At 36.6% G+C, this 27,426-nt stretch overlaps 1 protein-coding gene across 3 annotated transcripts in view; it reads right to left on the reverse strand.

The window, feature by feature from the left end:
- Positions 1-27,426, reverse strand: part of PPHLN1 (periphilin 1) — a 64,845-nt gene that overhangs the window by 34,042 nt on the left and 3,377 nt on the right. Inside the window, exons 2-7 of one of the 3 annotated variants that reach the window (XM_071803049.1) lie at positions 25,405-25,452; positions 24,547-24,638; positions 21,010-21,180; positions 20,086-20,147; positions 6,400-6,656; positions 2,385-2,467 (exon numbers count right to left, since the gene is read on the reverse strand). In XM_071803049.1, the coding sequence (XP_071659150.1) occupies positions 2,385-2,467; positions 6,400-6,656; positions 20,086-20,147; positions 21,010-21,180; positions 24,547-24,638; position 25,405 (666 nt within the window). In that variant the 5' untranslated portion in view covers positions 25,406-25,452. Of the gene's footprint in view, positions 1-2,384; positions 2,468-6,399; positions 6,657-20,085; positions 20,148-21,000; positions 21,181-24,546; positions 24,639-25,404; positions 25,453-27,426 lie in introns of all 3 variants that reach the window. The other 2 variants (XM_071803041.1, XM_071803033.1) reach the window with 2 other exon arrangements.

Genomic DNA, 27,426 nt, shown 5'->3' on the forward strand with positions numbered 1-27,426 from the left:
AGTAATGGAATTTCCACAGGTACACAACTGAGAAACAGTAACTTATTTACTTAGACTGCAAACTTGCAAGAAATGAAGAACATAGTACATCTCACAAAAACCAATCAAACTTCCCCGCACCTCAAAACAGAGGTGTCTTTTTAATTTTTTTACTTTATGCAAAACATAGAACAGCAAAAACTTGACAGTTTCCTGCTATCCTTGCTGTGAAGTTTTCCCTGTCTCACAGATCTGTCTTTTGCTCTAATTATGTCAGATACAGCCTCCAAGGCTTCCAGTCCAGACAGCTATTAAAGAGAAACACAAAAGATTTCATGCCACAGTCAATTAAACAGGTGGTTAAAATCAGATAACACCAACATGTATTAATTCATATTCGTGAATATGTAAAAAATTAACTATAAGATAGATAAGAACACCTTTACAGATTTTCATTTAGTTACTACAGTGAAAAGATATATTGCTGTGGAAGCATATACCTTTGTATGTATTTCAAAGCTAAATTATAATAGAACTTAGAGCACTGAAAAATTTCTCCTTTAATCTATAAAATGAAGCAGATAATCATTTCTCAAGTCTGAATAGATTGTAAGACCCTGGCCCTAGAGATGTTCTTCATGTCTTGCCAAGAATTTTTCTGTCAATATTTCTTATGTCAGTGAAGCACCTGTATAACTTAACTGGTCGGTGTAATCCAGCCATTACCCAAGAGGCTCCACTGACACAGGACAGTACATTACAAGTAGATTTCAGGACTTCAAGAGAAAAGCAATAAAAGGTCACTGAAGTACTTCAATTTCTGCAGCTGATGCAAACCCAATAAATATTTGTGTTGTCTGGGGAAATGATTTTCATCAAACAGAAAGTTTCATTTTGTGTAGCTTACATCAAGTGGATATCCACTGCCAGCAGATATATGCAAAGTGCTGGCAAAAAACACCCAATACAGCATAGATCAGATATGACTGAAGAAAGCAGAACATTTAAAGAATACTTTATAGTTCAAGCTTACACTGCATATTAATATGAGAGCAAGAGATTTTGCAGTGCCTTCTTGTTCTCAAGGGTTCCTATTAAGCAAGGGTTTGGTATTAAGCTGTAGAATGCCTAGTCTGTAAGCAAAATAGGTGAACTAATTATAAATTTTATGTTATAATCCAACTCAGTGTAACTTGTGCTTAACAACTTTTATCTTACTTTCCTTATTTATATTACTGAAAATATATCGCTTGCCTCCCCCCTCAAGGACATTGGCAATTAGCTAGTCTCTGGCACAGCAGCTCTGAAAGAGCTGCATAAGTACTTAGAATGACAGAGCACAACAAAAGCCTGATTTTTTCCACACCTAATTATTTCCTTCAGTCTCACCTTCTCACAACAAAAAGTACCTTTCTTTCTTCCGTTTTTATTTTTTTTTGTTTAAGCATTTCACTGCTTTTATTAAAAAGACCCCAAGAACCGGGCTAGTACACCATGCTACTTAGGGCAAATACTACTTTTTAATAGGACCTTATTCACTTAGAACAATATAATGCATTGTTTCTTTATTTCTCATTAAAGTATCTTTCAAAAATATAGCAAAAATACTCCTGTGGAAGTGCTCATTTGAACCTCAAATATAATTTACAAGCAAGCAGTCAGTGACGTGAAAATGCTTTTGCTGCCGCAGGACAGCCAGAACAATATTGAACACTGATTGTTCATTAGTGTTTATTAGCCTGCCCATTTAACTAATTAACAAGATTATGTAGTTGGTGTTCAGTCCACAAGATTTTTTTTTAATGGAAATTAAACAGCATCATTTAGAACATAAAACGACATTTACCAAACTATCTTGCAACGCGCCTCCCTTCCCAAGTAAATGCTATCATTGTCACCATGTCCTCAAGCAGCCCTGTTTCCATGTCGACTCTGCTATGCACATTATCTTCCCAGTCTGTCAGACACTTCACCACACTGTTTCCAAACCCAGTCACAGCTTAGGAACCTCTGAAGGATGGAGTTCAGTGCAAGTATGGGCTTGTCCAATAAATCTGTTGCTCCTAAAAAACAGCTCCTCCGTTTTTCTCCTTGGCACTCCTTTTCTAGCACACTCCAGATTTTGGAAAGTGACAATTTTAAAAACATGCAAAACTCCATTTATCCTAAAATAAGACAACTGAATACAGAATAAAAAGGTTTGTCAGTGTCACCATTAGATAGACAGCATTATCAGCACCCTCCTGCCAGATAAGGGAAACAAATCCTCTGTTGGATTCCAGAGCAATTCAAGATGCTCCTCTCTTAACAGCTGCACACAGTATCTCCTTCCAACTGAGGAAAAAAATCCAACAACAATGAGCAATCTGAAACCATGGTGAGAAGCACTTGAAAAGAAAATTCACCTTTGACGAGGATACTGCTGTGGAGCCTGAAGGTGATGCATCTCTCGATGTCTTCAGGGATTGAACTGATGTCCTCTCTTTACCTACAATTAAGAAAAAAGTCATGACAGTAAATTATATTACAGCTATACGTTGCAGATATATGTATTGGCTTAGAAAAACTGCAGTGAAATTTGCTCAAGTCAGACATAAAATCTACAGACTTCAGCATCTGATAAATATTTATCGCATTTTCTTCTCTTTACAAAGAGAGAAGAGATAGAGCTATATTATTTCACATCTTTAGGAAAACCCATTGGCCTTTTTTTCGATATTACCTGAAAGGGTGTATCAATATGATTTGGCAAGATGATGTGGTTTTACTTTTAACATTCCTGTAATTATATAAACAGGTGAAATATTAGACACCAGTCAGTCACTCCAGGAAACCAGGCAGTGTAGGAACTGGTTTAGCAGGCCACAGTATGTTGAAAAGCCCTGCCATGGGAAACAGTCGTATCAACCACAGGTTAGATGTTCTTTACATTGTCAGTGATTTTTTTTGTAAGAGTTAAAATTGGCAAAATGGCAATTCAAATTCACTGTGCTAATCACAATCCGTGCATAGTTTTGCCACAGACTGGTTACAGGCAGCCCCCCAGCAGCAGAACTGGTTGTGGTGTAAACTATTAGTTTTCAGCCCGTGGTCCATGGATTACACCTAAGGGATCTGCAAAAGGTAAATACAAAAAGCAAACGTTGTCAGTAGCCCTACCTTAACTAGACTACTCACAATCACAGGGAAATGGCTGACTGTTCACAAATGGAAAGTGATACAGATTCCTTTAAATTTGTACCAATACAATTAAGAAAGGGATGAATTAAAAAGTCTATCAAATGCTTTAAAAAAGTGATATAAATTATTTTAGCAGAACTATAAACAAATACGGCTTTAATTTCTTAAGTTGAAGCAATAAAAAGCAAACCTGACGCCTCACTCCTAATACCTGAGCTATTTTCTTTTTTTACTCAATGCCATAAAATAAGACTGCATCACGTTGTGTATTTTTAAATACTACAACCTACACAAAAAACATAAGAAAGTCTAGCCAAAAATACACACTTTTAACAATAGGAAATGTTTAAGAAAAGTTGGTGTCCTACTCTTTCCCCACATTTTCATACCATATGTACAGTGTAGACTTAATACAAAGCAAAGATCAAACACCTGCTCATCTCTGTATGTTCTTAGAAGCGAGGTACTGCTATGATATTGAAGGCCTACAAACCATGCAAAAACCTTCACAGCTACCGATGAGTCTTTCAAAAATGCTACTGAAAATACTTGAGGAAGTTACCTTATCAAAAGCAAAGATTCCAAATTGCACTTTAACCCTTGATTTGAAGATGATGCTAAACAGAGAGTGTACTTAAAAACATAGCAAGCAGCCTTATTTAAGAATTTCTAGTAGCCATTAAACAAAAGACAAATTACGAATTACCTTTAACTAAAACCGCTCTTTAACAATGAAAAGAAATAGCAAAATCTATGAACACTTGAAAGTTCCTATAAATACAAAGTACATGACAAAACCAAAAACATGAAGACAGAAATAATTATGTCTCACATAATAATAATCACACTCCCCGAAGCACAGGATATCTCCCTCGACACCACCAAGTAACACAGAAGCTTTGTGCCTGTGGTATCTCCTTTTCAGCCCCTCGGTTGAGCCACCTCCTTTTAAATACACAGACTAACTGTGCCTCCTACGTGCCTCCTTCACACTGGATTCTTTAAAGGTTATCCAATTTGTGCTTGAATAGATGAAATAAGTTGATACAAGTGGCAGTAAACCATTCAAGGTTAAGCAGAGAGAGAAACCACCATTTAATCTGGAGACATAATTAGGCCATTTTTTATGAATGCATGTGGCTACTGTGAACCCACAAGCCCTCCCTGCACAGTGGAGCACGACGCTTGCCAAGCACCACTACTTGCCTTCTTGCAGCTCCTCAACGTATCAGCCTACAGAGCCTGCACTGAGTGTCCCACTGAAGGAACACCAAGCACCCCGCTGCTTCTCTCCATGCTCTCCCAGCACAGCTGAACATCCCTCCTTTCTCATCAGCCCTTTCCCTCCCTTTACTGAGCTTCTTTATGTCCCCCCCAGTTTTCTTTATCCAAATCCTGTATTTATCCTCATTTATAAAGTGCTGGAGAGCATGCGATATTATTCCTCCTTCAGCGGAAGTCATGAGGCCAAACTGATTCAGATGGCATGATTTTAAACAGTATTACAATATTTTAAAGAAACCCCATACTGTAAGTTCTGCATGAAATAGCATATACCTCACATGTTGTAAATCAGTTTAAGTACAGACTAAAATGTATTGCTGACATCTATGAGATATGTCCCACTTTATGTTACTTTTACATCTGTAATACATGAGCTTACCTAAGACAAATCATATTCAAACATGACTCTAAAAGCTATTTAAGCCATTTATACCTTGCAAATAGGCCATTTTAATTCAGTCACCTAGATGAACAGTTTAGTTGTACTACTTTCCAGGGAACAGGCAGTTATAAAGAAATACCCCAGTATACAAGCCACATAGCCTCTGAAAACTGACTTAAAGATGATGGGGAAAGGTGTTTAACCATGGAATTGGAAAAAAAAAATCCTAAAGCCACAGACCTATATGTAACCTCCTCTCCTGACCAGCATCTCTTCTGGTTTGTGAAGGTGTCTGCTTCTACTTCACTGCCTCCACTTCTGTTTGAGTAATTCTGTCAATATACTACAAATGTGACAGAAGCCAGCTCAAAATTTTATAAAAACCCTGAAACACTCCAATATTTTATATGGTTTCTCACAACAATTTTTTCCTGTTCCTGGTATTTATGACCTGCACATCTACAACACTTTACAAATTTAGTTGAATATAATATTTTTGTCTTCTCCTGTACTTAAAGGAATTCACGTTCACTTAGTATTGCTACAAAATGTTAAAAGAACTGCAATGATGAGCTAGAAAGATAATTCGTATTCTACAACCAGTGAAATTATTCCTCAATATTTAAAAAATGTTAACTAAACTCCACAAGATCTCTTTTGGTAAGAAGTGCTCCACAATGGTCCAGTGTGCCACTCCTGAACCACATAATACACCTACCAGTGAACAAAAAATACCTAATTAATGTTTTAAAAGCTGCCAAAATGAACAGTAGTTCGTATACTTTACTAGAAAGCATTTGCAGAAAGAGAAATCAAATTGGATTAATTTACATCAGCTGTACAAACAGCAGTGGCTAAGATTATAGTATACTAAAACCTGCAATTTTGCCTTTTATTTCCAAATTACTTAAAGAGGAAAACCTTAAATATTTTCAAAACAGATGATTAATTAGATTTCTGGGAAAGATTAACAGCCAGGTTTTTAAAAGGCAGAACACACACAGTATAGACTTAACTCAGCTGTTTTGCATTTCTCTGAGAAAACAAGATTGGAGACAACCTGAAAATGAGATGAGATTGCTAAAAAGAAAATCAGCTTCAAAAGCTTAATAATACAGATCTAAGAATATTTTCAAAAAATGTAACAAGTAGCAGTATGCACTTCAATTTCTCCCGATTTTTTAAGCCTTCTTTTCTCCTGGTGAAGGAAGAAAAGTCTTCATCTTCTACAAATATCAATAAAGTTTCTTGTAATGCAAAGAAGCACATAAAGAAGTAACAGAAGCAATTGATGCTAGAAAGAAAATAACACACGATACTAGCAAAGCTGTGCAGCTGAAACTCCTACAGTCAGTATAGGGCTGCTACTGAAATAACACCTACAATTTCCCACATGAAATACATACGGGAACAGAGTACTATGACACAACCAAAGAGCAGACAACACTTAATCGGTACAAAATGTCTAGTTTTCCCATTGTGAAAGAGCATGTAAAGAAAAAGGGTTGAGTTGCAGTTGCAGTGAGTTGCAGTTTCACCTCACTAACCAGTTCTCATCATTAATCCAGCATTACCTTGCTGAGAAGAAATATTTCTTTTATGTAAAGATGACATACTTCTGCTATGCTGGGACTGGTGGAAAGGATAGGCTTTGCTTCTTTCAGGAGAGTAGCTCCTGCTGCTGACACTGGAGCCAGATCTGCTGTGCGGAGAATCCCTTCGGCTCCCCGGCGATTCCCTGAAGAAAGGAGAGTCCCTCTTATGAGGGGATCGCTCTCTCATATAATGAGAAGGATAGAAGTTTTTTCTTCTGAAGCCATCTCTGGTGTCCCTTTGAAGACAACAACAACAAGAAGTTACTTGGTTATTCTTCCAATGTTTGTGGAATTGCATTAGATAATAAAATGGCAACATTTTACATCTGGTAAATTACAAACACATTAGCTGTCATCTGCAGAACACATCTGAAATCTTCAGCATTGTTAGAGTACTAGACAACGAATGAAAAACCAGTAGGAAAGTAGAAAAAAAAACGTATACGTATGTAATTATCTGGGTTTTAATTCAACTACTTCATGGGTAGAAGTTAATTCCTTTATATTTCTCAATAATGCAGAGAAAGAGACATTCAAGAAACAGACTCTCACATTTTATTTCTTCAGATTCACTGCACTTCACCTGGAAATTAAGCCTTAACTTACAATAGGTAAAAATGCATATGCAAATATTGCTTACACTATTTCGCTGGTTTTCAACTCTATTTTTCTCTTACCCTTATTTTCAAGGGACTATGTCCCTCATTTGATTTCAGACACATTGCTATGGGAAATATCCCTGCGGGATTTGAGTTTATATCCAGCAAGGACAAAAAGAAAACTCCGGAATATCTATCCTCATGCCTATATATCCACCCAAGGTCAAATCCTGAATGAAAATATGAAGATTATGCCTACTAACAAGTCTATGTCTTTCACAATATTCATTTTGAACTTTACTGTAAAATGCCACAGATACACTCAGTATCACATGAAACCAAACTGATTCAAAACCATAATCTAGTAAACATTAAAACTTTCTACTAAATTTATATATTGCTACTCCAGACCATACCACAAATGTCCTGGTGACCTGCAAATTATATTAATATGTACAGGTCAAAGTCAAAAAACAGTATCAAATTGAACTTTACCTAAAGAATCTCAAGGCTAACAACATGCAAGCGAACACCTACTGAATCTAGACTTGTGACATCTGCCTTGGTGAGAAGACACATTGCAAAGAGAAGTAAGCAATGCTGTGGAGGAACTGAGAAGTGCTAAGTAAAAATAAAGACTTCATAGCATTTATAGTAAGCCAAAATGTACTTTATTTCACTGCTTTTCTCTCCTATTTCTCATCATAGGCTGGTATTTTAAATAAGGGGCTGTCTCACAAAGACGATCTGGTGGTCTCATTGAGCACAATGTAGCTATAGTTAATTTTATATTGGTGAAGGAAAGGAAAAAAGCCCTCTAGTGTGCAATTCCTACAGCATGTTACAGGCCCATGTTTGTGACAGGTAACAAAGGATTCAGGGTGCCAAAGGTGTTTTGGACTATCGAAACTACACAGGTGGCAACACAACCATTCAAATTGTATTACACCGATGTGTTCTACACAGTGCCGATTTACTTTTTGCATGGAAATCACCACTTGCATGAGTGGTTCTGCTTCAGAGCACAAACACTCCACAAGCTACATCGAGGTTATTCTGCAACAGAAAAATCATCAGTGTGGGGGCACAGCCAGTAAAAATACAGACTCCTTCAGTTTATTTCTCCAACTCCTGATAAAATAAAGTATCAGGAAAATAAAACAAATCTTTATTTTCAAAATTTTCATTTGAATCTAAAGTATGAGTCAACAGCTCTCAGCCACCCCAGTTTTCAGTAAAACATCAGTGGAGCAAAGCCAGGTTTTACGGTTAAATAATTATTTCACTGTTAACAGACCACAGGCCTTTTATGGGTATCTTATCTTACAGAGAACTGTATTTTACAGGTCTGCATACCAAAACTGATACAAGACAATGTTACACAGACTGGTATCTAACAGGTGTGCTAAAAATCAATATTCATTTCCTTTCTAAACATCTTTTCTGCTGTTTACTGGGACACTTTCTTCTCCCCAAGTGAGACAAGGAAAAAAAAAAAGGAACCGTTAAATAGTACTCTATTTAAGAGCCTCTACACAGTAGCCACTGTACAGATGTTTACATCAAAGAATGAATCACCCATGCATACACAGGATAATCCTCCTGCTTTCTTCAAAGGCCTAAGAGCAACGTGCTCACCTTTAGACACTACTCTTGAGGAAGTGTGTGGATTAACAGACTTTCCAGAAGGAAACAACCAAAGAGATCAGAAACTGATAAAACATATTTAATGAAGAAACACTCAACCATTTGTCCACTTAAATTTAGGGAAAAAAAAAAATCCAAAGAAGCCAGGTGAATTCTCAAATCTATGAGATGTAACTGAAAACAGGAAACAAACATTTTATCTGCATAACATGTATAAACATTTCATGTAGCAATAGTTGGCGGAGAAAGATTTAGTTCAGATTAAGAATATCAGAGAGATGAGCTCAGCATCGAACAAGTTTGTCTAGTTAAGTGGGCTTTTTTTAATTAAAGAACACATTGGTCAAATACTTACCAGGAATGAGTTAGGCACAGCACGCTTTTTCTTCAGTTTCCTTCTAAACTTCTGTCTTTCTAAATAACCTTATTTATTTTTAAAGCATAAGCTTTCTGGTAGACCAGTACACCACTTTTATGCCCAAAGCACTTTTTTATGAGCAGGTTATTAAGCTCTAGTATACAGAGAAGTTTATTATGGAAATGTTTACGGAGCTCCAGCTATTGCACACATATAATAAATGCTCTAATATCCACACAAGAATCTACAAAATATAATTGAAACACACTTTTAAACAGGAAAACATTTAAAAGTCTAATTCTACAATGATATTATACACCCCAAAAAAAGGAGAATCTCACTTCCATTTTTTAAATTTTCATTTCATCATTCCATGTCAATGCTTAACTGGACCCTTTCTCATACTGAACACTCAAGCCATTAACTGTATTGAATCTGATTTGGACAGCATAGCAACAGCACAACATTTCTGATGTTTTCCATTAATGTAACAAACCACACCGAACAGAACAAAATAAGCACTGTTTTATTTTTTTTTTCCCTTAAATATTTACGCTAACATACACCTGCAATTTGGTAATGAAGGCCCCAATTCAGCAAAGCAGTTAAGCACATGCTTCAGATTCCAACACATACTCAAAAGGTTTATTGAGCAGGGACAATATCTAATAGAGATGCAAAATTTTGTGCTCGGCTGTAACTTTAAAATAGAATTACTGCCCTTAACAACAAACACAGGATCAATCGCTTTTATTTGGATCCCTCTTATCTTTATACCTTGTATTCACATCTCACACTTAGTCCTGAAGCACAAGTTAGTTCTCTCAGCAGGATTGCAACAGGAAGTATTTGTATTTTTAACCTCCATGAAACCTAACCATTAAATTCTCGCTAAAGCTGATAATCTTGGATAAACTCCTGAGAATTTGTAAGTAAACAGCCATAGCCTGACATATCATTCACCAAGGGGAGCTGAGGAAAGAGCAAGAGCCTGAGAGTTATTTCAGTTAACCATTGGTTCCAGTTTCTTGGAAGAACAAAAACACAAATACAGAATAGGCAAAGGTACGGCTTCCTGCACAGCAGGAGACCGAGAGAATACAACAGAGGGGAACTCCTCTGTTGCCAAAGGACTAGAGACACCACCTTTCCTAAACTATCACCACCACACTGAGTCCTTCTGGTCTCATCCCTCTCTGCCATTTTAAGCCCTGCAAACAATTCAACAGCAACATTGTGGGAAGCTCAGGGCTGCAGGACGCATTCTAGTTTACAACAGGGAGCGGTACAGCTTAAGTTATGTGAAACAAAAACCAACATGAACCGGTGTCTCAGTTTTGTAATTTAAGAGTTTGTAAAGGAAAATTCAATCACTTGCTATATGTGAAATGCCTGGAATGGAGGTGTACTTGGGTACACAAAAGCATATCACATACAACATGGGAAAAGTTTTCGTTTGTAAAAGCAAGCCTGGTTCACTCTCATTGAATTCATGCTACTGTGCAACCACATACAATACTCATGCTTACAGCACATCTCATTTCATCAATTAAGGGAAGGGGGGTTACTTGCATTCATATAAATAAACAACATCTAAGCAAAGCCCATCCCAGTATTCTCATCTTCTCTCAGTGGGAATTAAATTCCCTGAAATGTATATTCAAAACATAACAAACCAGTCTTTGGAACCTAAGTGATGAAGAATTTATCTTCCTCAGGGCAATTATGCACCAGTTCTCTGACAATACACCCCACCCTGAGAAAGGCACAGCTACATACACTGTAAACAGAGGATCTCCTTACAGTTTATTAACATTATGTAAACATCACTGATAAGAAGAAAATAATCATTTTCCCAAAATGTGACTTTTACACAACAAATCAGTGATATTACAAAATTTAACCAAGTTTGCACACAATACTGAATTTTTCCTGTATAACGTACTAATAGCTGCAATAAATAGTTCTCATCAAATAACCACTGTTAAAATATAACGATGACACCAATTTCATACGACAATCTACAAGCTTACAAAAACTGCAGTAGGCAACAGTTGTACACAGATAAAGCCATAGATCCCTAAAACATAACACAGCTTTGTATCAAAAGTAAGTTGAATAAACACATGATAGCAGTTGAGAACTGTCATGATGAGACCTTTTAGGTTTTCTGTAACCAAATTTGGCATGTTTACTGTAATTGTTGTCAAATAAATATTTACAAGACAATTTACTACCTAGCTGTTCCTTACTCAACAATAACTCAGGCTGGTTATTTAAGAATATCAAAATGTTCTTTGAGAAGATTGTAACTACCTGTCTTTAGTCCAAAGTATACTTCGCCAATCCTTTAGAGTCACAACACAGAGGCTGTGTTTAAATATAACCGAAACACTTCAAGGGACCAAAGTATAAGAAATACCATACACACAGAATCAGACTGAAATTTGTAATTATGCTTTTCAAAAACAAGCTTGCCCAGTTTTCTCTTATGGTTCTCAGCAGGAGTTAAATCCAAGATTTAGAACTGTACTACATTTCATATAAAGGGTAAGCTCTACTGCATGAGGCTGTATATTTACAGGTTAAGCAGGGAAAAAAACCATCAGGTAGTATTAAGTCATAGATGAGAATTGTCAAATTCACAGAAGAAACTATGAAAAGTTTTGATTAGAAAAACAAAGCTTCCATAGCATCATTCCAAAATGAAATGGAACAGCCAGAACACTCTGTAACCAACAACAGTCAAAAAAGTCTTCTATCAGCTAGGATGTAAAAATCACAGGTCAGACTCGTGCAGGAGGTTCCAGGATCCCAGCTGAATGGCAAGAATACTGGCACTTACTGGCACTGACCTCAGAAGCTCATCAGGAGAAATTATTAAGAGAAAACTAAATTAAATTATCAATACAGCACATATTATGATTTTAACATTCAAACTTCTTCCCCTCAACCTGAGATGAAAACTGCATAAGCAATTAAACCAGAGTTCTGTAAGACCCTCTAAAAGGAACAAAATTATCAGTAAGCAATTTTTGAGAGCAAACACATTTTTTAGGATTGGAATGAGAATACAAAGAAATACAAGAAAACAGACCTTCAGTAAGGATCATGGTCAACAGTTATGCAAATAAAAGTATTTAAAAATTAAAAGCAATCACTCAACAGCTACAACTAACTGCCAGTGAAAGCAACATTCATCTTACAGAATAACCCCACAATTAGCAAGAAGTCTAGTTGAAACTAAGAGGAACTTTTACCTCCCCCTCATATTTTTGCATGGGCAAAAAAATTCTGCAATCGAAAGCCTGTCCACCAGTCTCTCCTTTTCTCCTCATTCTCTCAAGCAACAAACATTTGAGAAGTGGAGTGACAGCAGTCTTGCTTTGAATGAATTTTCTAGTATAATTCTAGATATAAATGAAGCAGGTCCCACCAACATAAATAACAGCAGACACTTAGTTTGACATCATATTCTAAGTAAGAAAACAGTCAGTGTTCACACATATAGTTCTAAATTTCAGGGTTCTAACTTAAATAGGAGAAAGAGATTCACCACAGCAACAAAACCAGACTTTCAATTGCATTGACCTGTAGTAGTGGAGAGTCTTAAACTGTTCTTAATTATATGCAGCTTTTAGTACAGGGCAGTTTTAAAACACTGATATCTGCATGAGAAGATTCGAGTTCTTCAAATACATTCAAAATAAAAACCCACAGTCCAAAGGAACCCAAAGCATTAGTAATACAACAATTTAGGCCAAGTAACAACAACAAAAAATTTAAATTATGAAACACGTATCTCAGTTTGCAAACAAACTGCTTGTCCCAAGCACAAAAGTGCTAAAGAGGTGGTGGAGCAGAAAACAACCCTCAAAGAAAATGTAGCAACTACTGAATCACTAAGACTGCTGCATAAGACGTGAAGTGTAATATGAAGTCATTAAATATTCAGTGTAAACCAGAATCTACTTTTAAGTTATCTATTGCCTATTATCTTGTTCCAAAAGCTCTAATTCACCCCTCTACCGCCTCAAAATACCATAAGCCAAGGTAAACTAATTTAGCTAGCAGCCTAATACAATGGGTCTTCTGAACTAAAGATTTCACCAGACAAGTCCTTGCCCAGAGTTGCAGACAGGTATAACGAATCTACCACAATGACCTATTATAAGGAAACGGTAATTTTGTATATGAATAAACAAGTCACTCCAGTAGTTCATGTGAATACCGGAGAGGTTCAGTGTTCTGGCAGAGATTTTATTCATTTATTTATTAAAAGAAAAAGGCATGTGGTAATGAATATGATTAGAATTCTGCTTATCAATCTCTGTCAAAAGCAAGGCCATTTTCTTTGGGTGACTGCCATATTTATTTCCCTCCACACATGTTTTTTAATAAAGAATGAGGTTCTTGTATGGTGTCCCTTAAGACCTGTCAAATATTGCAACAGAACAGCAGACTTATGTACATTTTTAGCACCATCTCATAAATCCTTTTGGCTAAGTTTTTCTTCTATAAGCAAGACAAAGATCAGTTTACATTACAAGAAAATTTAAATCCAAAGCCTAAAGACCTCCCAGAATATAATACACTGTTTTAAATAAACATAAACTATTTAAACAGGTTCACTGTCTCATTCACTAAAAAAATACTTTCAGAGGGGTAAGAAAGAAGCTACCCCCTGTAATTCAAAGGTGATTGCACAGTGATAATGTAAAGATAACTGCCTTGGCCTATGACACATCTGAACCCTCAATATTAAATCCTGGTCTATTGAGAAGTGTCAGTGGCCCTTAACTTCTATCTGGAGACTCTCGGTAGTTTTGGTTTAAAAATAACCATTCTCAGCAAAGAACAATTTTCTTCTTAACGTACAATCTTCAGATCACTCCTCTATAGCAGGGGTGTCAAACTCAGTTTCACTGGGGGCCATGTCAGCCTCATGGTTGCCTTGAAAGGGCTGAATGTAATTTTAGGACTGTTTCAATGTAGTTACTCCAAGGCAACTGTGAGTCTGACGTGGTCCCCAGTGAAAATGAGTTGGACACCCCTGCTGTAGAACATCCTGCCATCACATACTGCACCTGCCAGGAGTGAATCACCAAACTGCAGGGTAGTGCGAGCAGAGATCAGAAAGACGCAATTGCTGGGCTTCTGTCTCTCACTTTGCTACCAATTTTCTTCATGGACTTCAGTAAATGCAAGTGTCACTGTGAAGGTTTATGCATCTACAAAAATTGGGATATATTATGCTTTACCATCCTAAGGAAAGGCAATGTGCCATTGATTTCAAATATTTTCAAAAAACAATATAGAACAGACAAACCTTAGTAGTTCACAGATCACCAATTGTTTAAAATTAAGTTTTGACATTTTGCCAGATGGTCTTTGTATGGGAATATAGCGGAAGATTTGGCGAGGAGGTTAGTTAAATGTAAATACGCTCAAGTGACTTGCACCTGTCTGTAGAAAAAGCACACACATCACACTAATTGTCTTACTGACCTTGTGTGATTGATGAGTAGAACCTCTGTGTTAGGTAACACAGGCCTGGGAGAAACTCTGGGCACCTTATCACTGTGTCTGAGATTCCTGCTTTGTTGTGAGAAAGAGCAGGAGGCTGCGCCTGCCTGAAGCCTTGAAATACAGGCGAGCTCAGCAGGCCCAGCGATCTTCCAGCAGGGCTGAACTGACCAGCGCCTGCGTCTCCGCTGGTGTCACCTTTGCCTGGGAGCTCAGGTGTGGCTTCGGAGATCCCCCAGTAGAGAGGTAACTAAAATAAAACTTCCTCTTTGCAATGCATCCATGGCCTCTGGCTCTTCTTGTGATGTGCCTGTGTATGTGCACACAGTCTTCTTTTGTTTTTATCATCAAAATTACTTTTTTATTATTTCTATCTATTACAAAATATTTCCTGTACACTCCACAGAGAAGCAGATCTGTTTTATCTACACAAAGGCATCAGTATTAAAGATTGGACTAAGACTACTTCCTTATTTCACACAGGACATGGGGGAGAGGGGGAGCAGGGAAGAAGACACGTAGTAGCAGCAAGTTTTGGTCCCGGCTATATAAGAAAAGATGTGGACAGGAAGGAGAGGGGCCACAAAAATGATCAAAGGGCTGGGAAGCCACCATATGAGGAAAGGCTGAGAGAACTGGGCTTGTTCAGCCTTGAGAAAAGAAGGCTTGGGGGAGACCTTATCACCATGTTCCAGTAGCTAAAAGGGTGGCTACAAAGAAGATGGAGCCTCCCTTTTTACAAGGAGGCACATGGAAAAGACAAGCGGTAATGGCTACAAGTTACTCCTGGGGAGATTCTGATGGGACAAAAGAGGGAAATTTTTCACAATGAAAACAATCAGCCAGTGGAATAATCTCCCCAGGGAAGTGGCGGATTCGTCAACATTGGACACTTTTAAGATTCAGCTGGACAGGGTGCTGGGCCATCTTGTCTAGACTGTGCTTTTGCCAGGAAAGGTTGGACCAGATTATCCTTGAGATTCCTTCCAACCTGGTATTCTATGAATCTGTATCTTGAGTAAAAGATACTCAAAATGTCCTACATGAGCCAGTTCTCAGGAGTTTGTATCCTAGGAACCAACTTTACTACTGATGCAGAGTGCTTCATCTACAAATACGTCAGTCCTTATATTACAAAAATCTGGACCTCAGATAATTTTAAGGATCAAATTTAATACATGTACAGCTGGGATTTACAAGCGCGTCATTTTGTAATTTCTCTTTGAAGATGAATCTTACCCATCTTAAGTTGCCAAGTTTCGCATATTTCACATCTTATGAACTCAGTTTGGCTGAAAAAAAATAATAAAGTAATGCTCTGTGCACTCAAAAGGATTAAAAATTAGGATGACTAAAGCGAACAGCAGTTAACAATCTTCTAAAGCATTTCACACCGAAAAGCTCATCTGACTTCATAAAAATGAACTTGCATCCAAAATCCATTGCTATGAGGCCCATACAGAAGTACTGTAAAATCTGAGTTCTTCAACATCTAACTGCACTGTTCCCTGCAACTTCTCAAAAAATATGACATGCACAAAATAATTTGAGTGTTTTGAATAAATTAGTTTGATATATCACTAAAGACAAGTAATAACACAGCCCCAGAAGTTATCAACATCAGTAAAAGATAAGTCGTGTTATTTGATCTCCTCTCATAATTTCCCAGTTTCACAATTCTCATAACATCAGCAACTGATACATTAAAACTGTCACCATGTGTGCAGAAAATTCTCTGTTCTCCAAACTAAGAGATCCTCCTTTGATGTACAATTCTTTATACACGCCAACTAGGCCTGAACCAAAAGCCACTTCAAACCGAACTATAACTGCAAGGTTACACAATTTACATCAGTTCCTGGAGCTCAGAAATCCATCAAGAATCCCTTAGGTCAGACCAAGAGAAAAAGGGTTGGTAACTCATTTTGATATCCATGCCCAGCACATTCTCTGAATTACTTTATTTTTTACATATTAAAAATTATATTACCATAAAGAAGTCATGGTCAGGATGAGAGCTGGTCACTGAGCACAGTATAAAACAAGGCTAACAATTCTCAAGAATGAGTAGTCCGGGAAAGAGCAGAAGGATCAGCAATGCTCTACTCAATGGCAGACTACCAGCAAACAGCAGCTGCTTAGAAACTGAAGCGTAACTCCATAAGGCGGCAAGAAAAAACACAGCTGAGGCAAGTGGTAGAACCTCAACAATCCTGTCCCTCATGGAGAATTGCTGCTGGTCAGTGGACACATCACAGCTACACAACTGCTAAGTAAACACACACTTCCAATTTTTAAATACGAGGTAAGAAGCTTAAACAAACAAACAAACAAAACAAAAACAACAAAACAAACACACAGAAGAAACAACTACAGTAACAAAAACGACCTACCTCCCAAAAAACCTAACATACGTTTTTTTTCCATATAGGAAATTTTCACCCCCTAAAATTCTGCATCATTTAAGGAATTTTGATATTCCATCTAAGCAGCTTCTTTCACTTTGGGAGAATCTCTACTAATGTTTTTCATCACTCCAAAGATATGGGAAACAAACATGGAAAAAGTAAGACATCAGAAATTACTTTTTGACAGTTAAGCATTAATCATTCACATTCTCCTGCTTTGGTTTTTGGCAACTTAAGAGGAAATGCTAAACATAATATTAACAACAACTTCTTATAGCACATTTTTAGCTGCTGAATGAATTTTTAAAAATACTCAAGAAAACTGATTATTTATGTCAATAAAGAGCTATTCTTTTTAGAACTTATAGTCACTGTACTGACTATGAAAACCCATTAATTTTACAAGTCTCCTGAGTGTCTTTAGCTTCAGAAATTTAACTGCATACTATGTTTTAGCCATGTTCAATGCAATTTCTTAAAAAGTACTTCTGGTTAAAGTGATCTTAAATCTCTTCTATTACCTCAAAGGAAAAAAAAAAATATTTTTGTGTACTCCAGAAGAACTTACACAAAATAACTTCTCATACCCAAAGCAAAAGCATCTTTGCATATAATAATTTTTTAATCTCCTGTTTTCTAGTGCAAATTTTTTGAAATGAAAAGTAATTAGCATTTTCACCACAGGAGACAACATATACCAAGTACTGTACTTTGATTTCCTCTGTTGAGATCCACTACATAGCTCAATAGTGAGAGAAAAACAAATCATATCAAGTTTATTATCCAGCACATAACACTACAAGTGTTTAGCAGTCTGATCACAGGATTTGACATTCAAGGTTATTTACTATTCCTGTGCTCTTCTGTACAATCAGACTTCTGCCATGCTAACACATATTTATATATCAGCAGAGCTTCCTTCAATCACAAATAGATTCCCATACCCTTAATTGAACCAAATATCTCTTATGAAGTTCTTTCGTAGTGCTACTGCAGTTGCATAACAGTTACATATTCTGAAATATATAATAATGACTCAGATGGGACCATCGCCTACCACGCAACACATTTTTAAAGACATCAGCAACAGGAGTTGACATTTTATTCTCACATTTTATGAGGAAGAAATCAGGATGCATTTAAGACAATCTTTTTGACCACTGGGTGCCACTCTTGTACTGTGTAAAATATACTGTCTTTTTTTCTCTCCCAGCTTCAAACAATTCTTATTCTTGTAATGTAGGAAGAAAATTTGCAAAAACTTCTACACGTTTCTTACCACTTTCCAGAACTTGCTTCCAGCCCCAAGAATGGAATTTTGAAAGAAGTCTAGTACATACCCTTACAGTTTGGATTTTTTACAGTGAGGTTATATAATAACCTAGTTATGCTACACTTAAATCATCACATTCAGAGGAACAGATAGCTGCTGCAACTGTGTAGCCCCACAGCACTGTAATGGCATTTTCAGTAACAGCTTCCTATTGAGCCTGCGAGGCCTTGAGACTGAGGTTTTGAGCAAGCTTGTCAGGCTTGCTCTATCTGAGCTTTTCTTGAACTGCCTGAAGTCTTTTTTTCACCTTGGTACAGCTTTAGCAGCTATTTTTCTAGCTGACCAGGTATCTGTAGCTAACTTGTTTTACTTTTATTGATCTTTGCATGGTACAACCATCATTTGATAAAGACAAGGAGTTATTCTATGTAGAGTCAGATATTTCGGGCTAACAACATGATGTGTTATATAGAAATACAGGCCTGTTTTAATATCAGACACCTTGAGAAGTGGAAAAATGGGATGTGGCATATAAAAGTACAGGCATGAGATGACAACAGAAGGGGGCACGAGCCTGGCACTGGAAACTTCTGGGTTATGAATGATTCACCACTGGTCAGACAGACAAAACTAGTTCTAGAGATAACAAAAAGAACAAGGAAAATAGTATCTAACATATCCAAAAGGCACCACATACGGTAAAGCTGGCTGTAACAAGGAGCTGTAGACCAATGAAGAATGAACAAGGACGTGAAAGCATGTTAACAAACCTAAAAATGACCCCAGGTGCATCTTATGGTGAGGAAGAAGCAGCCATCAACACAAACATCAAATTCTACCCAGCAAGAGTGAAGATGCTGACAACTCACTGTTTGACCACGACTGACCTTAAGACCCACAAGAGCAGGTGAAGAAAGATGTTTAGAATATAAGAAGTGTGTGTACAATAACAACTCAGGCAAAATTGTTATCACTGCATTTTTTTTTCTGTGTAGACATAATCTTTCCACAAGAATTAAATTTGAACAAGGAGTGATTTCTTAGACAGCTAATACTTCAGTTCTTGAAGTAAAAGTGATTCTTAGATTAGACTGTTAATATTTCAGTTGCACTAACAATTCATTCTTGTCCGAATTTTTAAGGTGAGTTTCATTCTTGTTTATAAATTTTTGCATGTAACGCTATCCTATGCACTTTATTTGTCCTATCAAATAATCCCATATCAAACATCATTGCAGGCGTATGTATATTATAGTCCTATTGTTTAACACTATTCCTTACATTTCATAGATAGAAACCTGAAGTACAGATTGAGAAACGCTCACAGAAATTAATGATGCATGATGGAAATACCTCCTTATCAGTCCACCTAAGAAAACAGGGAGGTCAGAAGGCGGCTGTGGTAAACTTCATGATCTCATTATTCACGCCAGCAACCTTTAAAATGCTGCAGGTATCTTTCTGCTGTATTGTGACCCCAAGGTGCTGCAGTCACAGCAGCAAATATTAGACCAAAGAATTCTTTGAAGTCATGTAAAAAGTGTGACTGATCAGGGAGCTGCACTAAACTATTTCCAGTCCCAGGCTAACATCCTAAAGATGCTATCGTAAGGCTTCTTATCCTTTATAATCAAATACTAAAATAGAGACTTTCATATCACACCATTTATTTAGTTTATATTTCAAACAATACAACTAGAAGCCACTTTTCTACTATCGTCTGTAACAGATGCCATTTCCCATTTCGCTGTCACTTTATTCCTCTGCTCTACAAACCATTTTGAGAACAAAAAAAAAAATGCCCCAAACAATCCCAGTCCATGCATGACACTACTGTGAAGTCTTATAAAATACCTGTATTCTGGATGCCGGTTTCCAGGATGATCATCCCTTGGCCATCTGTATCCTGATTCATCCTGCAAAAACACACATGCAAAACAACTGCGTGATGTGTATCTCAACATCGGATGTGAGGTACATTTAGTTGCCAAATGGTACTTACTTACTTACTGCAAAACCAAAGCATTTAATGAGCTAAAATAAAGTATTAATCATTTATCACAATGCTCAAGAGAGCAACTTTGAAATGCTGTATAAAACACAAAAACTACAAAAATTTCCAAACTATATATATGGATCTTGACTGAACAAAATGTAAATTATCATCACTAGCTTGAAATTACATAATTTCAAACAGCTGGGGTGGAGGAGGAAGCAGTAATGACCTTTCAAAGGGACCACACATTTTGTACTTATCCGTAGTTACTGGGAAAAAAAAAATGCATTCAACATCATGTCAGAATCTTAAATAAGTGAATAACCGTGCAAATTAGAAGGATAGGTAGACAACATTCAACAAGTTGCGTGTGCAAGGATTTGCTAAATAGAAAGATTTTGTAGTCATTCTTCTATTCATCCAGATAACTTTACATTGCATTACCGAGAGGACTTCTGGCCACTTTTGTTTTCTCAGTTCAGACTCTCAGCTTTCCAGAGAGCTGGACAAGGGCTATTTTTTAAGTCAACAGAGTAAGGAGGAACCATAAGAAGCAGCAAACAGGTATTACCATATAAATCACAAAAGTCTTAGAAGCACAGTAACTTCAAAAAAGCACTAAGGATCAAAACCTAGATGTTTTTTCTATTAGTTCTGTTTCATTTTATGAGAACTTCACTAACAACAATGCTCTGTCAAAAATAATATTTTAATCATTCACTATTCAAGCTTAAATGAGAAGATAAACATCACAAACATGTGAAAAGAATCACCTTACGTACACCTCGGTGTGGAGGGCCACTTCTTCGGTCATGGGCAAAACTGCGACCCTCTTCGTAGCCTCTGTAGTCGGCGTGACTGTAATCATCATATCGACTGTAATTCCCATCCCCAGGTCTTTCCAGCAGTGGTGGTTTCTTGGGCGCAACGTTTACTACTCTATGGTAATCATCCTAAACCACAAAACAAACAAATCATATTGGTATTAACAGCTGGAAATCTGTAGTGAATACACAAAAGTAAAACCAAGTTATCTCTAAATACAGGTCTATAACAATCTTAAAGCTGAAAAAGCACAAGACAATAACAAACATTAAAAACTATGCAAGTCTGATGGTGGAACAACCTATTAAATCTAGTTGGACACTATTCAGATGTTATCCTTAGGCATTACACATTAAATTATAGAAGGAAAATTTTCAACATGGTTTAAGTTTCTTTTGAAAGTTTAAAGCGGTAGCATTAGCTACATTCTAAGCATCAACTTTCTTTTTTTAAGCATTAGCCACATATATTTCTCAGAGACTTTTACGTTAACTTAGGAATGCAATAAAGGAAGTTACACCTGTGAGGTCTGTAAAACCAAGAGCCCACTTGAAAATACTATCAATTTTCTTAATGTCAATTATATCCTCCACACTATGGAGATTGTAGCAAAGACAGTCCTTGCTTCATAATCTGAATAGATGAGGGTCTTCTCAACACAATGCAGTAAGTGATCTGAGGATTCAAGCGACAGAGTTTTAACACTCTTGGTTTTTCTTTTAATGCAAGTTTCAGGTAGCTTTCTGCTAGAATACAAAATTAATTTATTGTATTTCCTTCAAATGAAATGTCACATACCATTTACCAATTAAAGAAATCCTGTGTCTACTAAGTGTAAATTGCACAGCTGTAAAACATACAAATTCAGTTTTCTAGAACTAAGTATTATATAAGCCAACTGCAAATATAAAGCAAACAAAAACAGGAATGCAAGACCTTGTATATTAAGCCTTCTTCCTTTAGCCAGATTTTTTTTTTCTATGGGCCTTAAAAACACAAGCTAGAAATGGAGAGACTTGAGTTAGCATACGCAGCTGGGGGATGGAGATACTCAGACTAGATTTTTTAATAGTAGTACAAGTTACAGTTCAAAGCACCAATTTTTTTTGTAGAAAAATACATTAAATTGACAAACTGCTAAATATTATCACACAAAAAAGTTAGCTCTGATTTCAGAGGCCATCCAACAATTTCACTAGAGGGCAATCCAAAGCCAAACTACAAACACATCCACACAGCCACAACGCTTGATCCACTCTTATCTCATTGAACATCCTCCATGTTTTTTTGGTTTTTGTTTTGGGGTTTTGTTGGGTTTGGGTTTGTTTGTTTGTTCTTTAGGGTTTTTTTGTTTAGTTTTAGTTTGTTTTTTTGGGGGGTTGTTTTGGTCTGGGTTTTTTTGTGGGTTTTGTTGGGTTTTGTTTGTTTCTTTTTTAGTTTAGTGTCTTACAAAGAAGATGTGCTCTGAAGGCAAAACAAAACTGCTCTGTGCTTTAAGCTGACCCAGAAGTCCCCATCACATAAATAAATGGACATTCAGAAGGACATTTACATGAAAGTTCAAGGTGTATCCACTTACAGTTAATTGTGCCAAGTGCCTGCAACTTTACATTGTTTACCAGGATCTGAAAGCATGCATTTCTACTGCAACCTATACTTGAGATATAATTAGCATCCAGTTTAGATTAGGACAAGTCTCTTGCTCTTTCAAACAAGAGATACTTCATTCTGTATCACTGTTGTGTCTCAGTTCCAATGTATCAGCTAATGCTCAGCACATTCACAGATTGAATAAATTAATTCAATTTTACATGACTAGTCAAAATTAAGTCAGACCTCTCTACATGGACACAGACACAATGACACAGGCTTACAAGGACAGAAACTGCCTGCCAACTATCTCGAATCAGTAGAGCTGTACGAGAAGGGGCTTCATATCGATCTTTCAGTAAGGCAGAGGGACACCAAATCTTGGTTTGCCCAGCTACTGTGGGTGTTGTTTTGGTGCAGATGGATAGTACTGATTGTGATAAATGAGTGTATTCTGCTAGTCCCTTCATCCCCAGTTCCAAACACATGTAATATCAAGCTAGCATTGAACCATCTAGTAAATTCTTGCATCATATCTTTTAAATTTTAAAGTAAATTTTCATAACATATATGCTATGCATTGTTCCCTGGATATCTTGAAAGACTAAAAAGATTTAGGAATGTCACTGATGCAGTGGTTAGATTAAATTAGCAATGTGTTAGTCAAGCCAAACACTGACTAAAAAAATTAAAATCTGAGAAAATACATTCTGCCTTTCCTCATGTCCTACTGTTGATAAATATTTTGGAGAAGCACCTGACTAAATACCCTGTGCAAACTTATCTGATTTCCAGTTTGCTGAAAATGCAAAAATTCTGTTATTGCCTGTAAAGAGAGATAAAATGTCACCAAGCAGCCAAACACTAATATACTACTCAATAGAGAAGACTATGTAACTAGTTACCAAGTACATCAACATTGGTATGTTTCCAAAACAAGCTGAAAATATGGTAGAGGAAACCCAGAAAGTATGCTCAATCAGTTATGCTATTATTCCAACATTTAAAGGAACTAAGGAAAAGTCAGATAACAGGTACAGGTACCTAAAATTTTATTTTGCAAAATGTACATTGCATAGAACATTAAGAATACTTTTTGATATTTATACTTAAGTTCTGTTTAAGGTGTAATAGCTCAGAAGACAAAGTTACAACCTGTTTTCTTTCTTCTCTAAAGCCTTCAGACACAGGAGAGAAAAAAAAAATTACTCAACTCTTTGGCACACAGATTTTCTAAAAGCATTCTAAAGTAAGAGTAAGCACAGCTTTTGTGTTTGCTTTTACAAGTATAACATACAGTAGACGTCTCCATGCCTACAAAGTAGATTTCCATCAGCACTCAGGCGAGTGATAAGCATTTCTCTTACAAGGCTCCAAATCACATTTTGTTAGTAAAGATGTATTTTTTACTTTTTTTGTAAACATCTCCTTCTATATTTTCAGTATCATCATAAAAAACTGCATTGGTGACAAGAACAATAGTGAAAGTATTTATTTTATCACCTCAAATCACTTCAAAGATGTAATAACGAACAAAAAAAAAGTCTGAGGAAAAATATGATATAGTATGGCCTTTGGTTTTCCAGAGATTACCAAAAATCCTGTGTTGAATAATATAAAGAATTACACACACACACACAAAAAAAATCAATTCATCAGGAGACAAATATTCTATAACACTTTCAATGGATTTGGAAATAAATACAAGATTTAATTTTGTAGGCATCCTATTATCTCTGTGCAGATGCGTGTGCTAGATCGTTGACTTAAATGAATGAGAAAAGAAGGGAACTTGAGGTATACTAGGTACTACAATACATACACAAATCCAACGTTTATGGTACAAATCATGGTATAAACATAGTATAATGGCATAATGCTAAAGAAACATACTATACACTTACATCAGGATGAATCCTTGGAGGGACACGTTCTCTTGGAACTCTCTCATAGTCGTATCGCCCTTCAGACCACATTTCATCTCTTCGATATGCCACTGAAGATAATAAAAATCCAATTAGCCAAAACTGGACTCATTATGAAAAGGATAGTGAGCACAGAAATAAAGGTTCCCCAACTTTTTTAAGAAAGAGTTCAATTCCTATATATTAGATTGAAGAATTTCTACTTTTTATATAGTATACTAACTTAGAATTATTTGATCAGCTCAAGCATCTAGAAAGATGTTAAAACACAACACATCATTCAGTTAGTACAAAACCGTTTTGAATACATGAATGAAATGCATTCTTCACATGCAGATTTTCCTCTTTTAAATTGGGAGCCAGCAGAACACAAAAATTCCTCTTTCCAGGGAAAGGTGACATTCAAAATTAATCACTAAATACAGCTGGAAATAAACCATCAGCATAAGAGATTCTAGTCACACTGTGTTAAATAACACGAACTTGAGGAGCTGAAATCTTCCTGATGATATTAAAAATGACAAATTTAGACTACACATTTTTAAAAATAGATAAGAAATTGCTAGAATTACATTTTTCAAAGTTTACCTTCATAATGGTCACTCTAGCTATTAAAAATAATCAATAAGAAAAATAAACAGCAGGACATGTTCAGAAGGAGAAATACATAACATTATCTACTTCTACAAAATAAAAAAACTTATTTGGAAACAGACTTATGAGGCTATATAAAAATATTTCTTAGTACAAATTTTAAGTAAAGGGTCTATTAAGTAAACAGAGATGGCACAAAGTCAGATATATATTTTTGTGAAAAACGAACATTCACATACTTACTTTTCTGTCAGTTTTAGCAACTCTGCTTCTGAAGACCCATTCAATTACCTACAAAATTAAGAAACTGAAGTCAGCAAAAATATGCATATATATTCATAAGCACATTTTTTAAAGTAAACTAGGCATTTAAAAACTAAATATTTCAACTGCCCATTATCTGTCTGAATTAGTACAGAGTAATTCACTACACTCAATTAAGAAAGAATATGAACTACTCAGCTGGATTCACAATATTAAACAATTTTGTGTGACAAATTGTTACAGATAAAACACTTTCCTAATAAATTCTAGATATTTTCTTTCCCTTCTACCATCTTTTACTCACTATTTCAAGTCTCAGTTTTTCGTCCATTTTTAGCAAGGGTTTTTGGAAACCACTGTAATAGCTTTCTTAAGAACACTCAGGAAACTATCTAATATATTCACTTATACTTATTTTCTGCCTTTAAGTATCATTAAGTGGAGAAAAATAAGACTCAGTTGCATGTGATGAGAGGGTAATGAAAAGTTTGGTTTAACAAACGCTTTTCCTTTGGTAATGGATGGCAAATCCCAATGAAGCAGCTCTTTCCTCAACTGTAGTAAGCCTTTATGCTCAGAAAGTTTTGACCCTACCATTGTTACAAATGAATAAGAGTATCTTCATAAAATATTCTTACATTTTATAACAGACTTGACCTTAGGTATGTTCCATAACCAAGACACAGGACTAGTCTGCTGTAGTCACAGATTATGAATCACAAGCAGACTACACCAACAGAGTTTGGTTGGTCCTAGTTTTGGTAATGGTAAGAGAGAGAGTCTGCTGACCTTGCCCTCTCCAGTGTGCTCCAGCTACCAGTTCCGAAACCATTGCTGTATTTGTTGGTCTGAAATTCTGAAACCGTTGCTGTATCTGTTGGTTAGGCATAGCCATCAGAAACCCCTTCCTGGCACTTTCACAGTCACTGCCTCAATTTTTCTTCATTCCCTACTTCAGGGACTTCTGCTGAAGCTTTAAAAATTCACAGCAGGGGCTATATGTGCATTAACTGTTCTTAGGTCAACCCTCTGCCCTTTATTTCCCACCTCAGCAGGAGGGTGCTCTATCTGCTCTTACGCTGTCCTCACAATCCTCTTTTCTTTGTACTAGAACCATACCTGAACACTCCTATGTTTTACTTGTATGGGGAGGGACAGAATTAGCTGATGCCAGTCAAAATCATTACACTGGAAGAGCGTCACACGCTCTTTCTCAAAACACTTTGCCGCTGGTTATTCAGGCCCAGCCCTTGCCCAAGGTGGACCATTCCTTGGGCTGGCAAGCACCTGCTCCCACCCCTGCTCCTCCACAGCCCACCCCCCTCTCCAGGCACAAAGACTCTTGGACCTCATGGCAAATCTGGCTCAGTTTTCAGAACAATAGCAAGTATCAGAAGCTGGATTCAGATAAGGTTGTCAAATGGATTTCTCTGCATTTTGACAAGCACAATAGCATCCATGCCCTGCTGCCTGCAGCAGTGACAGAAATCCTTAACTGGACACCATGTTCAAAAAGCAACACATTTCATTTTAGTGCCACCAAAGCTGGTGCAAGCTCACGCATCATGTCAAGCCACCTCCAACATCCCAAATCACATCACTGGCAGCAGGCACCGATATTCACGTACACGCTCTGTTATACTATCAGACAGCAATGCTGATAAAAACACTTGCATTTTTATCATTGTTGATGGACCTCATGGAAACTAGCAAGAATTATTACCAGTATTTTGACAAAACAAAAACGCGAGCTGGAAAAAAAGGCAGAGATATACTACCACAAAAGCCAACAGACTGAAGAAAAAAGATAACACAGTTACATCAGACAAGAAGTATGGAGGTGGAAGAAGAAAAAAAAATCTCAGAAGTGAGAATATTTTGTATTTAAAGGAATGAAATTAAGAAAATTAATCAGACAAAAATCAATCACCAAGTTCATTTCTCAAAATGCTGTTAAGGAAAAAAAGCAGGAAGAGACCAATTTTATAAAGAAGACTAAAC

The sequence above is a fragment of the Patagioenas fasciata genome, chromosome 1 (genome assembly GCF_037038585.1).
Source record: "Patagioenas fasciata isolate bPatFas1 chromosome 1, bPatFas1.hap1, whole genome shotgun sequence".
NCBI classification, from domain to species: domain Eukaryota; kingdom Metazoa; phylum Chordata; class Aves; order Columbiformes; family Columbidae; genus Patagioenas; species Patagioenas fasciata.